The sequence below is a fragment of the Pararge aegeria genome, chromosome 11, assembly GCF_905163445.1.
Source record: "Pararge aegeria chromosome 11, ilParAegt1.1, whole genome shotgun sequence".
NCBI lineage: Eukaryota > Metazoa > Arthropoda > Insecta > Lepidoptera > Nymphalidae > Pararge > Pararge aegeria.
In genome coordinates this window covers 6,052,417-6,068,984 of record NC_053190.1, presented here as the reverse complement: position 1 = coordinate 6,068,984, position 16,568 = coordinate 6,052,417, and the positions used below count along the sequence as shown (strand labels likewise).

The 16,568-nt window shown below is 35.6% G+C and overlaps 2 protein-coding genes across 2 annotated transcripts; one reads left to right on the top strand and one right to left on the bottom strand.

Moving 5' to 3' along the window:
* LOC120627391 (pro-resilin-like) lies at window positions 1-3,875 on the top strand. The gene is made up of 5 exons (XM_039895386.1): window positions 1-6; window positions 1,244-1,816; window positions 2,099-2,288; window positions 3,228-3,263; window positions 3,502-3,875. Exons 1-5 carry the CDS (start codon window positions 1-3, stop codon window positions 3,873-3,875), a joined length of 1,179 nt encoding a protein of 392 aa, XP_039751320.1.
* Window positions 3,876-5,689: 1,814 nt separating this feature from the next.
* Window positions 5,690-15,701, bottom strand: LOC120627390. The gene is made up of 6 exons (XM_039895384.1): window positions 15,497-15,701; window positions 12,412-12,620; window positions 9,918-10,053; window positions 9,084-9,349; window positions 7,563-7,755; window positions 5,690-5,763 (listed from the first exon to the last, which is right to left on the bottom strand). Exons 1-6 carry the CDS (start codon window positions 15,537-15,539, stop codon window positions 5,690-5,692), a joined length of 921 nt encoding a protein of 306 aa, XP_039751318.1. The 5' UTR covers window positions 15,540-15,701.
* Window positions 15,702-16,568: the final 867 nt, after the last annotated feature.

Sequence of the window (16,568 nt, the reverse complement as noted above, 5' to 3'; positions counted from 1 at the left end):
ATGCAGGTAATCTTGAAGTGCTTCGTTTGCGCTTCAAAGACAAAGGAGGTTCTTGCCTACTGGTTGTAAAATCACTACAAAAAGACTGACTTCACGTTTCAAAAGTGTCTATATTTCTTTTTTACTGTGCCCCCTCCGGTTTGGGGCAGTGTGCGAACATTGAATACTGAATTAGAGCGCGCACATTGCACCATACTCGGGCCACGCGCACGATCGAGGTGACACAGATCACTCACGAACATATTCATCCGATGAATGATTAAAGCAAAAGTGTTAGATGCCTCAATTTGTTGCTTCGGCAACGGTGTTTTCAATTCAGAGCTCCAGGAGTTCGGCGGGCAAAGGCTACTTCAAAGACTCGGCACGTACACTACATCATCATCATCATCATATCAGCCCGTTACCGAAAATGCTTTTTGCGTCTTTTAAATTTTGAAAACATATGATTTTTAGGCATTTTTCTATCTCCCTCAACCACTGAGTTTGTAAAAATATGTCCAGCAAAAGACAGGAAAACACAGGTATCGCATTACTAACTTATTATCTTACCAGATCCAGAGAACATTGTTGGCGAAGAACTGATGCTGTAATAGTAGATAAATACATTAATTTTTAATTTAATTTTACATTAAACTACTACAAAGCTAGGGATATAAAAGGAGCATTAAACATTGATTTAATATGCTCACTGGAATAAAAGAAGTAGTATACAAAAGGCGGCCTTCTTGCTAAGTGTCGATTTCTGCAAGACAACATTAGGATTCGAACAACACAAGCGAATACAAATAGATATTATAAAATATTAGAAACCTGCGTAATGTATTCATTAACAAAATTGCAGAATTAAAAATACATATTCAATAATAGTTACTAAGTATTGTTTAAATGTAATAAGTAGTACACATAAATGTAATTTATTGCAATGTTGAATAGTGACAAGGATTTGAGCGCCCTACATTTGGACACAAATGCACAAAATTAAAATCAGCCACGATGCGCGTGCACTTTCTGGAATTACTATTGATAGGACATTCACTATTTTGATTCACACTATATAAGCTTAGACTAGAGGATTTCAATTTACTCCAAACTCAAGAGTGATTAAAGGAACAATACTAAAATCGTAGAATTGAAGTTAAAACTCCATTAAAATGATATTAGTTGTAAGCATTATAATATTTCCTGTTCATCATCTTAGATATTTTTTCTTCATGCTATTAATACTATGTAATTTATTTTCCAGTGGCTTTTCTCCCTCGCAGTTCTCTTGGTAAGGACGACCAAATGTGAACCACCAGTAAATAGCTACTTACCTCCGAGCTCAGGATCAGGCGGACGACCTTCATCGCAATATGGAGCTCCTAATATAGGGCAGGGCAGACCTGGTTCAGGGTCACAAAGTCAGTTCGGTGGGAACTATAATGCTCCAGGAAATTACCCTTCAAATTCATTATCTTCTGAATATGGAGTACCCGGACAAGGCTCTTCTGGATTTCAAAGAGATGGTTCGCGAGGTCGCCAGGGACAATCTCCCAGTCAACAATATGGAGCTCCTAACCAACAAGGTGGCAGCAGTGGTGGCAATTCTCCATTCCGCGGTCGCGGCACTTCTCAAAGGCCAGATACTTCTTATGGAACACCATCTACGGATTACGCGCCTGGAAACTTCAATGGTGGAAATGCTGGTCGCCAAAGTCAAGGCTCGAGGCAACAGTTTGGTGGATCTCCCTCTTCTTCTTACGGCACCCCTGATTTCGGTAATGAACTAGATAAAAATAATCAAAATTATCGTGGATCAGGGGTGGATGACTCTAATGTAAGTTCTATATTTAGTTATTTTTACGATTTTTTTATTGACTTTTGACCTACTGCGGAACGCAGATGGCAGGTGTTGAGGGTAAGAGAGAGGTTATTATGTATCTGCGTTTGTGTGTATAAATATTAACTTACCACTGTTCTTAAGTAACTGACCAGCTTAGATGATTACAGAACCAGATCTTAGGCACTTTTTATACATTATACGCTAACAAAAAGCTCTGCAGTTGTGGACATTTTAAAATGACCGGGAGCATTTTTAATGTTGATATTATTGTTACAGGGTCCAGCTAAGTACGAGTTTAGCTATGAGGTCGATGATGCAGCGACAGGTACTAAATTCGGTCACTCAGAACGTCGTGACGGTGACGTTACCACAGGGGAGTATAACGTTGTATTGCCCGACGGTAGGAAGCAAGTGGTCGAGTATGAGGCTGATCGGGAGGGCTACAAGCCTCAGATCCGATATGAGGGTTTGTTTATTGTATCTCTGCTTATTAGTTTTTTTTCCAATAGTAATAAATGATGGAACTAGCATCATCATCATAGCTCATCTAATGGTAAGTTAAAAACGACGCCTATAGACGAAGCAATACTTTGCAAATCTTATCCAGTGTCCATCAACTATAGGCGTAGGTTTTAATGTGCCTGTTAAATCACCGGCAGCCCTTCAGAAAGGAACACAGCAATGCTGCTTAGTGACAGAAATAAACATGGCTGTAGAACTTTCCGGAACGAGCTCTGTCACAGTAAGCTCTACTACTAATAGTCATAGGCGTATTTAGCCAAGGGCGGGAAGCGGCTAGCGGCTTAGCGGCTAAAGCCCGCGGCGGGGGCCAGCGCAAGCAGAAGTTTGAGAGAATGTAATCTCTATCTCGAAAAATTAATAGTTCCTATTGATAGAAGATTAGCTAAAGCATGATTCTGTTGTAGCTCTAACCTCTCCACACATAAAAGCTCTTGTATTTATAACATAAATGTGTAAATAGGGATACAGTAAATGCGAATAGTACAAGGCGGCCAATCTTAACGGTTCAGGGCGTTGAATCCTAAATAACGCTACTGCTACGAGTAGTAGGTAGTAGTCGTTTATTACAAAGCAATCCATATCTAGTTTTCTTACGCATATCTAGCTATCTGCAGAGAAGAAAACCTGATTATGTTTGATGACTTTTACCAGGTATTTGGTTTCTTAACTTCACCTAGATATCAACGAACATATTAATTATTCTGTTGAGAGGAATTCTCTTAAAATATGTGCAAGTTACGAGTAGTATATACGCTTCAAATTAGCTTTGCGGTTAATTCAAGCAAGGCGGGCTGTATCAAGTGCAATAAAAAACGTAGTTAAGCTTTTTTTTTACAATATTTTGAGATTAAATTTTAATTTAATTTGTTTGTTTACTTTCCAGGATCTGGTGGTGGCAGTGGATCTGGTTTTGCAAGTGGTAATATTTTTAAATATTTATGGAGTTAAAAAATATGTTATAATATTAGCGATTAGATATATTTATTTTTAATTTTGAGGACATGTTTTTTTGACATTTCTTAAGATGAAGGGGGAAAAGATGTCGCGTCTAAAAAAAGTAATTCTTACATAATACTCGTACTTACTTACATGATACTGGGAATAAGGATTATATAATTCTTTATGTTCATTGTATATATATAACTTATTTATAGGAGGAAGAAATCAAGGTTATCCACGTGCTGATGCCAACGCTGAAGCTTTCGCTGGAAGTGGAGCTGGCTACCCTCAACAACCTGGTTCAGGTCAAGGTGGAAGATATCAGCAACCCGGTTTCGGCTCAGGATCTGGCGCTGGCGGTTACCCAAGTAACGATCAAGGCTATCTCAGTAACGGACAAGGTGGTAGTAGCGGCTATCCCAGTGGACAACAAGGTGCTAGAGGCAGAGGTGGGCAAGGCGGTGGAAACTATCCTGGTAGTCAGGGAGGCTATCCTGGTGGCAGAGCTCAAGATGGGAGGAATGGCGCTCAAGGGGGAAGCGAAGGTTACCCCAGCGGTGGTCCGAGTGGGCAACGTGGTTCTGGATACTAAAAGTTAGGCACCGACAACCGAATCCTAATTAAGTCAATCTCATCTCGATGTCTTGTAAATAAATACACATTGTAGATTAAACTTTTTTAATTCTTAATAAATCAATTAAAACCTAATGCATTTTTTATGTAACCTTATCGTAATTTTAGTGTAACTCATCATTATCGTCCGCAGCCTATTAAACCCACTATTGGGCATAGGTCTACTCTTCCATAATAGAAATGGTTTTAGGGCATAACCTATGCAAGAGTAAAATCAACCAAGGCTACTTTTTACATAATTTTTAGTTTTTGTATTACAGAAACTAATAATAAACGGGCTTATATAATATGCTTTTTACGGTGCTAAGAAGATCCATTTTAGCGTAAACATTGGCATATTAATAATATTAATATGCCAATGTTTCATTATTTATATAAAAAAAGTATTTAACTTGTCTTATTTGTGTTTTCATCTTAATGGTTAACTCTTACAAGATTTGAAGTTTTTAGTTTTGTTCAGGTATAGTTGAAGCGACTATTTATGCATGAAATAAATTCTCTAATTAAAGTACGAATCACAATTTTCATCAGATTTGTTTTTTTAGTTAGCTTCGTCAAGTAAGTAAAGTACCTAATGCTTATAAAGAATAAAACGAATAAATTGAATTGTATGTAAAAACTCATTGCATATACGAGTACAATATATTATATCAGTTGATTAATGTTTCTGTATATTAAAATATTTTATTTACCTATTTGGCGGTTTGGAAGCTTATCCGCGCCGACCTAATTAAATGTCGTGATAAACGTAATCAGCAGTCTATTAATTTTATTTTAAATAGATTTAACTCGCGGCCTGATTTAATATAAAACAGGTAGGTAAACTGTTTTAGTAACGGGTACATTATTACATTTCGTTTGTGACCAAAGTGCTTGGGTGCTGTCAAAATGAAAGAAACAACTTGCAGTGGTTTTTAATTATACATATTATATTCCTTTTTTTACTTTTTAGTGAAAAGTGTTTATAAGTTTTTTTACAAATTTGGATGTTAAAAATACTTTACACTAAAAAGAAACGAAAAATGTATTGACATTATAGGACAAGTTAGATAAAACTAAGTCGGTATACGTACAAAGTTTCGTCTTGATTACGATTTTACCAATTCAAAGATATATGTAAAATGAAATGCCGTAACTACATTAGCCTAAAAGGTTGAAATAATTTTAGTATGCTCTGAATATTTTATCATTCTCCTCAGTCCGGTTGCATGGCAAAGGTCCATTCCGTCGTGGGTTGAGGATTTAGACCTTAGAGAAACCATGTTGTTTCCATGCGTATCAGTGGGCTTTGAAGATTATTATCACTCGAGTAGAAAGATAATAAAAAAGAAGATTAAACGCTCTATCCGAGGCAATGGGTGAAAATTTCTAAATCCAAATTGGTATAAAGAAAAACCTAAACCCTCTCAATTTTTTGGTCGACTCGGGAATCGAACCCATTTCAAAATAAGACCTCACGGATTTCGAAGGAATTCGTTGGCATATCACACAAGCAAAATATTATACACCGATAAAGCGGTTGTATACAATTATAATCTGATTTTGTAAAGGTGGTTAGTAATGATATATGTGCTTTAAGCTTAATTTAGTGTGGTAATTGAAATTAAACTATAAAGTAATATATTTATGGTATAACAATGCAAAGTGCTATGCAATAATACTGTTTAATAAAAATCACTAATAATACATAATTAATAATTGTTTAAGAATGTTTCAAAAAGATGGACAAATAAAATATGCTCATATAGACAAACAAACAAATTAATAAAAAGTCTATAATATAATTAGAAATACGAATGTCGATGGAATAATGCCCCAAACGGAATTAGCAGTGCATCCACAGCTTTCTGAAAATAAAAAAAAGGACTGTTATGATAAAAAAAATTAAATTGAATTGAAAAATTTGGATTTTTAGCACATAATTTTTTTATTTTTTTTTCCTATAAATAACTAAATATACTACGACAATACACACAGCGCCATATAGTCCTAAAGTTAGAGCTTGTGAGGTATGAGTACTAAGATAACTGATGAATAATTTTATGAATAATATACAAAAATACTAAATATACTGAAAAACGTTCATGTTAATCACACAGACATTGTATGGTTGTGGGAATCGAACCCATGGGCCCTGGACTCAGAAAGCAGGGTCGCTGTCCACTGAGCCAATCGGCCGTTAAATAGTCATGAAATACTCTTGGGATTTCTATTTATTAAAATATGCATTAAAGACTTTATATCTATTACGTATCGGTTTTATGTATATGAGCATTGTTTAAATTTCTTTGTGTATCAGAAACTATCTTATGGCCGTTTGTAATTTCCTTATACTATATTGTTTTTGCTAAAATAAGTATCTGTAATATAACGGCGGATGGGCATACTGGCCCTTTATAGCTTCCGGTCCGGAAATAAGGCAACATCCCAGTCGATCTTTACCTAATAAATAACATGACATAATATTAAACTTTTTGATAAGGCTGCTGGTAGAATCAAATGTTTTTACCCTCTGACGCAAAATTAACGGTGTTAGAAGTGAGACGTGCCTGTTACCCGAACGGATGCACCGATTTAGGTTTTTTTTTGTTTGAAAAGTAAATTAGTCGAGAGTGTTCTTTGCTATGATGAAAATTGATCCAAAATGGGTCTCACTATGGGTATCAAATGAAAGGGGTGGACTAAAGGAATACAATACATTATGACTAATTTTAAATCCAAGATTCGTCACCACAATATTGCAAATTACAACTCCCGCAATATGGGTATCAAATGAAATGAATTTATTAGTATGTAGAATAATTTTCATTACATTGAAAGTCGGGGGATTTTTAATTTAATTTTTTAAATAAAAATGCTCTTACGTTGTTACTGCCAAAACTGAGAAATAGTCTTTTACCAATTAAAAGCAAGGCCTCTGATTTTTTTGTTTAGTAGCAACATATTATTTTTTCATATGTGTATATTTTGTTTATGTACCTATTCGTATGTAGTTATTTGAATGTAGGTTTATAATAATTTTACACCACCTATTTGTTGTCGGTCTTGTTGTCCTAATCCTAGTTGCCTGGCAGAGATCGCTTTTAAGCGATAAGGCTGCCTTTTGTATTCTACTCCAGTTTTTGTGTTTGTCTCTATTCGTTCTTTATTTTCCTAACTGTGTAGTGGTGTACAAATAAAGAGTTTAAATAAATAAATAAAATATTACGTGACGATAGTTACATTTAAACTGTGTATACAAGTATATATCTTTCTAATCTATCTATATATGTACTTTAAGCAATCCATATTTACTAATACTATAAATCTGAAATTGTCTCTGTTGGTTGAGTCGGTTTCGGCTCGCTTCAACCGTTACACTGACCTTGATGAAATATATAGAAATATTACGCGCTATTGTGTATTTTATGGCCGTAGTAACGAAGGTTGCTGTACCACAAAATAGATACTAATAGTTATGCATTACATACTTTTCTGTGGTTCCACTTGTCGATTACTAGATTGTGTTCCTGCTGAGCTGTGTGCACATGTGCCTTCATCAAAGGCATGGGTCACCCACAATGGGTTACAGGGTGTAGTCCGGCGCGCTGGCCCAATTCGGATGGTTGTACTACTACACTACTACACTACTATAGTTGTGTCTTACCTATGACGAGTTCGTCATTATCAGATTCTGTATCTGGTAGAAAGCCAGTATTTTCACTCAACACTGGCATTTCATAAATAGGTGGTGCTGCATCTAAATTGTCCCCGTCGTCTATTGGGATAGGAGCAGGATCTACTCGGAGAATGTGATGCATTACTTCATCTTGATATAATGGGGGTAGAGCAGCTTGACACTGAAATGAAAGCGGAATGTTAATCATCGTCATTCCCAGCATATTACCGTCCCACAGCCCACTCAAAAAAATATTCAAAATTCAAAATTCATTTATTTAAAGTAGGGCTAATTAATAAGCATTTATGAAACGTCAAGTCTGTTTGTAGTGACTCTACCACCGGTCCGGAAGGCAGATTCCACTGAGAAGAGCCGGCAAGAAACTCAGCAGATTGCTCGTTTCCAACATCATTTTAAAACTTCACTGCTGGGCAAAGGCATCCTCTATCGTTTGAAGAACTAAGATCGACGGATTAACGTAAGTACATACTGAAGCAACGAGTTTGGTAATGACAATTTCCTAGTATGGGCTGTTTAAGAACTTCTTAGCTTTATATGAAATGTACTAAACATATATCTACCGGGAATCGAATCCAGTACCTCGTGATCAGTATAGATAATTGAGCTCTATTTATTAGATTTTGATAATATACAATGATGATGTTAATAATTTAAACGTATTTTATGGTCATGTTACTCGATCAAACTCAAACCGATTTCGGGGATTTTATTAAGGGTTGTAGCCGCTTAGCTTTACCTATTTGAAGAATAATCCGAATTTATGTAGGTAAATATTACATTAAATTAGAATAAATAGGACGTAGCGTATTTACAATTTATATAAACATTTTTGTTAAACTTTAGCTATTTAAGTAAACGTATTAATTTTATGTTTCGCTCACACTATAAATTTATTTTGTGCACGGGCGTGAGAGCAAAATTTGTAGGGAGGTAATGATAACAAATTATAGGTAATGTTCATGCATATCCTGCTTGGGATCAATAGGGATTTTTTTTATATAGTTATATATTTTTTTAAATATGTTATTTTTTATATATTTACTAGCTTCTACCCGCGACTCTGCGTGGACTTAAGAATTGTTTCCTTAACAAATTTTAATCCTATCATGGGAACTATTTTAGATATCGTTATAGAAAGTACGTGTCCTTTTCCATAGCATAGGTGAGATGCATAACGTGGCTTAGCTCGTAAAAAAAAATAATTTTCCCTCGGGAACTACTTAAGTAATCGGAATAAAAGGTATGCGGAATTCCATCCAAAGCTGTTCAGCCGTTTTTGAGTTATTGAGTAACAAACATCCACACTTTCACATTTAAAATATTAGTGGGATAAAGAAATTTCAATGAATTCAAACGAATCTGTTAGGTTGTTGCGTTTAATAAAATAGATAAGCTACAATTCGGTTCGCTTTCTCCACTAACCCGATAAGCCTATTCCTTGTTCAAAAAGATTATTTTTAACACACTACTGAGAAAGTTGTAATTTACCTTGACAGTCAGCACTCCATCACGAAAATGGCGCGACATTAAAAAGAACCTTAACTCCAACGTAGTCTCACGAGCATCGACTCGTTCTCTTGATATCCTTTCCCAGGGTCCTCGTGTGTATTTTTTCAGTGCCAGCTGGTCGTTTATTAGCCACATTATTTGAGTTTTTGGACGAGACCTAGATGACGTACAGTTTGCTTCTAGTAAATCACCTATTATATACTCGTTTTCTAGCCCTGTCACTCGTGGTTTATTATTTGGCAATACTGCAATATACAATACAATTAGTTATGAAAGCTTTCACTTATAAAGATTAATTTTAGTTAGTTATATATAAGAATATTACAGTAAAACATAATACGAAATCGAATTAGTAAAGTAAATTTTAGCAAATATCTTCCGTAGTGCGCATATTACTACGTTAATTCTATTGTTCTTGAATTACAGCTAGGTTTTTTCATAGGCGCCTTTTTCTAGCAGAATAACTGCAGCCCATAAAAGGCAGTTGTTCTGCTTGGCCGTTGACAGTTATATATATTTATGATATATCATTATATATATCTGTAGCAGAAGCGGGGGGTTTTTTATCTTATATTTTTTTTTATAAAAAATACTCTTACGTTGTTATGTTAAACTGAGAAATAGTCTTTTACCCATTGAAAGCCTGATTTTTTACTAGGACCGTATTATATTATGTAACGATAGTTACATTAAAACGGTAGCCGGCATAATTTATTACATATATAACTGTGGTAGAAATTTGTCGCATTCTAAATAAGTACGATAGTCTCAAACAATTTTTGTGTATTATGTAGATACTGTATGAAAACGTACGGTGTATATCGACGGCTTTTTCTTTGTAAATTGTAACGAAGTAGGGCGCTTCTCCAGACACTTCGCACCGATAGAGCCCGGCCGAGTCCTTTGTTAGATGATCTAGAGCGACCATAGTGCTTGATGAATGAGATACCTAGAATTTATAATCCATATATAAATATACTAGCGGACCCCAGCGCCATTAGTCGGGCTGATTTGTGAATCTAAACCATCCAGGGTGCCACTCAAACGCATACCGAAAAATTCATTCAAATCGGTCCAGCCGTTTAGGAGGAGTTCAGTGACATACACACGCACACAAGAAATATATATATAAAGATATGTAATAATAACAGAAAGTTGTCTTTAAGAATATGACATGCACCTTTAACTTTTCCAAGTTATGTGCGTTTTAAGCAAATAAAATATAATTTGCTCACGGTAAAGGAAATGGAAAGCATCTTAAGGAAAACCTGCATGCCTGAGAGTTCTCCATAGTGTTCGCAAAGGGGTGTGGAGTCCACATATCCACACTGGGCCAGCGTGGTGGACTACGGCCTTAACCCCTTCTCATTGTGGGAGGAGACCCGTGCTCCGTAGTGGGCCGGTAATGGGTTGATGTGATGATGATAATGATATGAATATAATTAAAAACAATGTAGATTCTATATCACTGCCTCTATTATTAACATCCTAAATTGAAGAAATTATAAATTACACCGTTCCGACTCTCCTGTTTTTCTTGGAGTAGCTATAGGAAGTTAGGCTAAATTTTCACTGTATACAGTAGGTATACAATCAGCAAATTAGAATTATGATCTGAAATTATCAGATTAGTGTTTTCTGGCCTACTTACTACTAGAAAGAATAGAAATAAAAAGTAGGTAAGTAATGAGGAAGGTATATAATCTCTATGAGAAATCTCTTAGAGTTTACTCCGATTTTCTAAAGAGGCTATTTACCATGCTCTTAAAAGTACAGCTAACTTCAAGCGGTCAGTGTTAAACAAAACTTCTTAAAAGCAACATATGGAGGTACTACGTATAAACCGGTGCACCGGCTTGCACGTAGTTACTAACATACTCGTATATATGTAGTTATTATCGGATATTGCTGAACTTATGTAGGTTCGTTTTGACAGCTTGAGATAAATGGGAGTTAAGTAAGTATTACATTAAAGTTAATATAATCTAGTTAGAACTTAACTTAAAAAAACTCTTTGAGGAAGTGCAACTATACAACGTGAAACCGAATTACAAAATAATGTTGAAAGGTGCATAAGTATAGTTCATAAGGAATCTCCCAGTAAAAATTATTATAGTAAAACAAGCATATTTTTTTTTAATGTAATTTTTGTTTATGTATTCGTATGTCGTTATTTAAAAGTAGGTTTAGAATAATTTCACACTATTGGTTTACTCCAGTCTTTGTGTTTCTCTCAATTTATCCTTTATTTTCCTAACTGTGTAGTGGTGTACAAATGAAGAGTTTAAATAATATTTATTTTTTCATACAAAATTATTCAAAACATTTTAAGGGTTATGACAACCCGACAAATTGCAGATAAAAAGACTGACACGCGCATAGTACCCTCGCTACGCGACGCGTACCTTTTTAATAGGTTAAATGAGAGTCACTTGATTTTAATTGTACATATGATTTTTACCACAAAGGAGCTATTCTATTTGGCTAATGGCCCGTAAATTCGACTACGAATCATGTGGTCCTGGGAACAATACCCGGGCCGAGCAACAAAATTGTAAGGGGAGGGTAGTAGGAAACACTTATACGGCATAGTTATTCGCGGACCCTTCCTAAGCAAATAAATATCACTTGCTGTAATGTAATGGCGAAGGAAAACATCAGGAGGAAACCGAGAGTTCTTCATAATGTTCTGAAAGGCGGGTGAAATTTAACAATCATGCAAACCCGTGTCCTCCAGTAGGATAGGGTGATTACGATGGTTATGGGGATTTCCTCGCTAGAAGCTCTCTAATAGACTTGTTCCCAGCAGTGGGCTATCAATAGACCAAGGATTGTTGATGTTGATGACATTTTAAGGTGAAATTTAAGGCCGTGTACCATAAAAGTCCGTGGCAAGTCACGGCGCCTAACGGCCTTAGGCGCCGTCTAATGTTACACCGACACCGATTAAGCGGATCGTAAAGTTTAGGCGATCCGTAAACTGACACTTGACAGATGATAAAAAAAAAAATTGGGGTTTTTTTAATTAACTTAAATCTTTCATAATAAGAAAAACGAAAAATAAGATAATACAAACAAAAAGTACCACACCTTGTGGCAAGAACCATAGACAAGTAAGGTTATATGAGTTGCTTAGGAATCTTATCTGATTAGACGTTACTTACTTAGGCACTGCCTTATTCATCGTTAGTGAAAAAAAGCACTAGTTGTTCTTAATTTTTATTTGTTAAGCACCGACAGACAGACACATTCGGTGTAGGATCTTTGTTTTGTTATACTACACACATTCAGTAGATATTTTACTTACATCAACAAACACCCCAGGCATAGAAAAATAGGAGATGGCCTCGTCGTTAGAGGGTACATATCGGTAGAATTCTCTACCATCTTTGTACCATTTGACGGAGTATAACTCATCACCTTCGAGATCGAACTGGCAGCCTAACAGCGCCTGTCCCCCTTCCGCCGCTACACCCGGGACCTGAAGCTCTTTGATACGAATGCTTTCCACTAAAACTGAAATAAAGAAACAAAGCAATGATAAATAGATATTAGATATTGTGATTATTACATAGCTCGGAGAATCGATGGTTGCTGGGGTTCAAAAGTATTGGAATGGCGACCTCACACAGGTAAACGCAACGTTGGTCAGCCCTCAACGAGGTGGACAGACGACATGAAACTAGTCGCTGGGAAACAAGCAGCCCCGCACCGCGGATTTTGGAACTCCCTACAAAAGACCTATGTGCGGCAGTGGACTTAAATCAGTGGGATGATGATGTGATTATTTTAGAAATAATCATTTTAATAAAGATGGCGTGTCATTAAATATAGCCTTGCTATCGAGATAGGCACGGTCACAGTCTTAAGGTGAGATCTGTACGTGTAACTATATCTTTGCTTAGACAAAGTTCAGTCTGATATAATATGATAACTTTGTCTCGTTTTAAATGTTTCTTAAATCTGAGGTAGCTAATGCTAAACGCGCTTTTTTGATCTCAGGATCCGTAGATTTTCCCGCCGACCCGCATTGAAGCAGCATGGTGGGATGGGTTAGACCCACCGATGAGAGAGAAACCTATGCCGGGTAGTGGGACATTTTTTTTTTTTATTAACTACGACAATACACACATCGCCATCTAGCCCCAAAGTAAGCGTTGCTTGTGTAATGGATACTAAGATGACTGTTGAATAATTATATGAATAATATACGTAAATACTTATAATATATAGATAAACACCCAGACACTGAAAAACATTCATGTTCATCACACAAACATTGTCCAGTTGTGGGAATCGAACCCACGGCCTTGGCTTAGAAAGCAGGGTCGCTGCCCACACACCTGGTTTCTGTAACACAAATGTCTTAGTTCGTCATCGTAGTTCTTATCAAGTTTTTAGATATGCAAAGTTATTTCGGAAAGATGCAATTGGGTTTCCAAAACTTACGGCTAATTGTATTCGGATTTTTATCCATTCTATAGATATTATCTTAGAGGTTTTTGCAATATTTTAAGATGACTCAGTCTAAGATGGCAATAGTATAATCTATAAAATTAACGAACATTTTTCCCCATTAACTGGTCATTACAGTGGGATTTGAGAAGTAAAACATGGAGCGTTGCAAAGTTTGTTTTTGCGCGCAGTAGTTTCTTATTTTATTTTCGCAATAGGATTTTATACACGGCAACTAATACAAATGTAACCTTACAATTACATCCTATAACGAAAATGTTTAACCTTTATCGTTGTTTACGACTTAGACCGAACCATAAGAGTTTTGTTTAGAAATGTTCTAATTTTCATTCATATTTTTCCCCAGTTCGCCGCGTTTTATGGCCACTAAAACGTGAGTGGACTACACTTCGCCGTTTTGTTTTCAACAAAGGCGGAAATTATGTACGCTATACGCCGCGCTAACTAACTAACTAACTAGTGCTTATTACTTATAAACATAATATATACTAATCATTTTTATTTCTATTCAAAAAACTATCCAAGTCCTATGGTATTCGAGCCCCGATGGTTTTGTATCTTAGAAGGAAGTTGATAACGACTAAGATATCTTTGCGCCGTCTGAGTCTCTCACAAGGCTGAATTGTATCTAAAATGCACCCGTATTTATGTCAAAATACCCAGCGACATTGTCTGTGAATCAAGTATAGTTTTAATTATTTCTTGAAACTTAAAGTTAAATAAGACGCTAATCAATTAAAAATATTTCTGACACATATCAAGTAATAGTTATGAAAAGTTTAATTGTTATTTATCCACTTGACAAAATTACTGTGACAAAAAGTATAAATATTTATATGGTAGGAAAGGTAGTGTCCCCGCCGTCCAGGTCAAAAAGAAAATGGGCGCCAAGTACCTACCTACTTTTCCTTGAACCGTTTCTTAGGATTTACATGCCCTTATAGTTTTGGTATTGAGGAGTAGAAAACCCAAATTCCCAGGTTAAGATGTCTAGCTTTTATACATTATATAAGCGACTTTTTATCCAAATAATCGTGTGGGGAGTAAATTATTAAAATAAATGAAATCACACAAAAAATATTTCATATATTGCTTCCAAGACCCCCTGTAATGCTCTCGTTCTGTGCCCTCAATACTACAGTCAAAAAAGTATTGGGATCCTTGAAAAGTCAAGGCCATTCCTATTCCCATGAGCTAACTCTCTCAACTCCCTGTCTCTTGGTCATAAAGCACGTGGCGGTTTCGTAGTCGAAGTTATTAATTCAATCACTGGTTTATTTTATCAACCATAAATCCTGGTAGGCTTGTCTCTTTATGAGATCTGTTTACCTGGCACCAATTTTACATGAAATGTTGTCGTAGGTTTAAATTATTCTATTTTACTTTTAAAACATAATATACCCTTCTTGTTGCATACCGCAAATGATAACTATTACTGATTGTCCATTAAATTTAACGTAATCAACGTATGAAGTCAAAATTATTTACAGGAATTAAGTTAGGTAGTGTTCATTCGTTTTTGATGCTAAAAGGCTTTACATACTTGCATCTTCTTAAAAATAGTTTTTTGCTTATTCAAAAACTTTAATTAATTAAAAAATTCAAATAAAGTTTAGAAACTTAAGGTTAGGCATAGCTTGCTTCGTCAAACTTTTGAATTCCTGTTAAAAGTAGAAACTTTCAATGTGAATGAATGAATATGTTTGTAAATCTACTCTTTCATTCATTCTCTTTATTTTACTTAAACAATACAAAAAACAACTACGCTACACACAGCACAGCATAGGTAGGGTAGCTATAGAGACAGGTATAGCTTTGAACGTTCAACAATTAATTAACTTTTGCCATAATCAAAACACAGACTGCATGAAAGCTGCGTTAATTAAATTGAGTTAATTGGTATGAAAATAATTCACCATGTTTCCACAATAATATTGCAATTATCAGGGCACTGAACATATTGTCACTTTGTTAGATTTAATTTAACGACTTGTCCACATTCACCCTCACAAATTATCCTCATTTCACTGCACAACACGGAACACAATTTCTGGTAGTAATGTTAAATTAATTTGTTGATCATTTACAATGTACAATAACATAGGAGGTTAAATTGTGCCGTTTGCGGCGAATCGGAAATAAAATAGGACAGCAAAATTCCGGCGACGCGACGCTTCTATATTTAAAACTGGCCGCGTCGCGTACGCATGCGCGCTGGTTCGCAAACTTTTAGTACTGGAATAGTATCGGAAATATGGAACGATTGCGTGTGGCATGATAATAATTTATGCATTTTTATAATTTACGTACTTGATCTTTACTTTTTTCTACACTAAAAATTAAAACTGTTAGTCTCAAAAGGGCTAGAACCTAGCGACGTTAAGCCAGTTTATGAAAAAAAATGAGATCTATAATAAACGAGACAGCCTTTCGCAGACAGATCGTATCGGGAGAGGAAACGTATTAAACACGTTTTTGATTTAAAAATTTACCGCCTATTCGAAAAAATTGTCCTCATAACTAAGTTTGTAAATGGAATATTGCTATTTCTTAAAACGTACGCTTAAAAAAATCTTTCCTAATAAAGTTTTTTTAAATATTGTCTATGATTTTTATGTACGTTCAATCTATACAAACTTTGCAAATAATCGTATTTTTCTTAGCACAACTTTATATCCTATATCCTATAGACATATCAAATGTTGTTCGTTTATTTACTGCAATCTCACCTGATGGTAAGTGATGATGAAGTCTAAGATGGAAACGGGCTTACCTGTTAGGGGTATATCGCTAGGGAACGCTCAATGGCTTAGCGGAACGTCTATGTAGGGCGGTTACTAACCACGGCCGTAGCCTCCCATCATACCAAATGTCAAATGTACATATCAAGCTCTTTAATATGATATTCTCCCATGTAGCCTATTTTGGCCCTGTTGCAACACCAATTAAAATTCATTACTTATTTTTATTTTTTCCAGAGCCTTTCAC

Bases quoted from the DNA above. Each gene is read 5' to 3' on its own strand.
- LOC120627391 (XM_039895386.1), top strand. The intron at 1,817-2,098 runs GTAAGTTCTATA...TTATTGTTACAG, and splicing joins CAGGGGTGGATGACTCTAAT to GGTCCAGCTAAGTACGAGTT. The intron at 2,289-3,227 runs GTTTGTTTATTG...TTTACTTTCCAG, and splicing joins GCCTCAGATCCGATATGAGG to GATCTGGTGGTGGCAGTGGA.
- LOC120627390 (XM_039895384.1), bottom strand. From the start codon at position 15,539: ATGTTCAGTGCCCTGATAATTGCAATATTATTGTGGAAACATG. The intron at 10,054-12,411 runs GTAAGTAAAATA...TATAAATTCTAG, and splicing joins TGCCTGGGGTGTTTGTTGAT to GTATCTCATTCATCAAGCAC. The intron at 7,756-9,083 runs GTAAATTACAAC...CTTTCATTTCAG, and splicing joins ATGGAGTGCTGACTGTCAAG to TGTCAAGCTGCTCTACCCCC.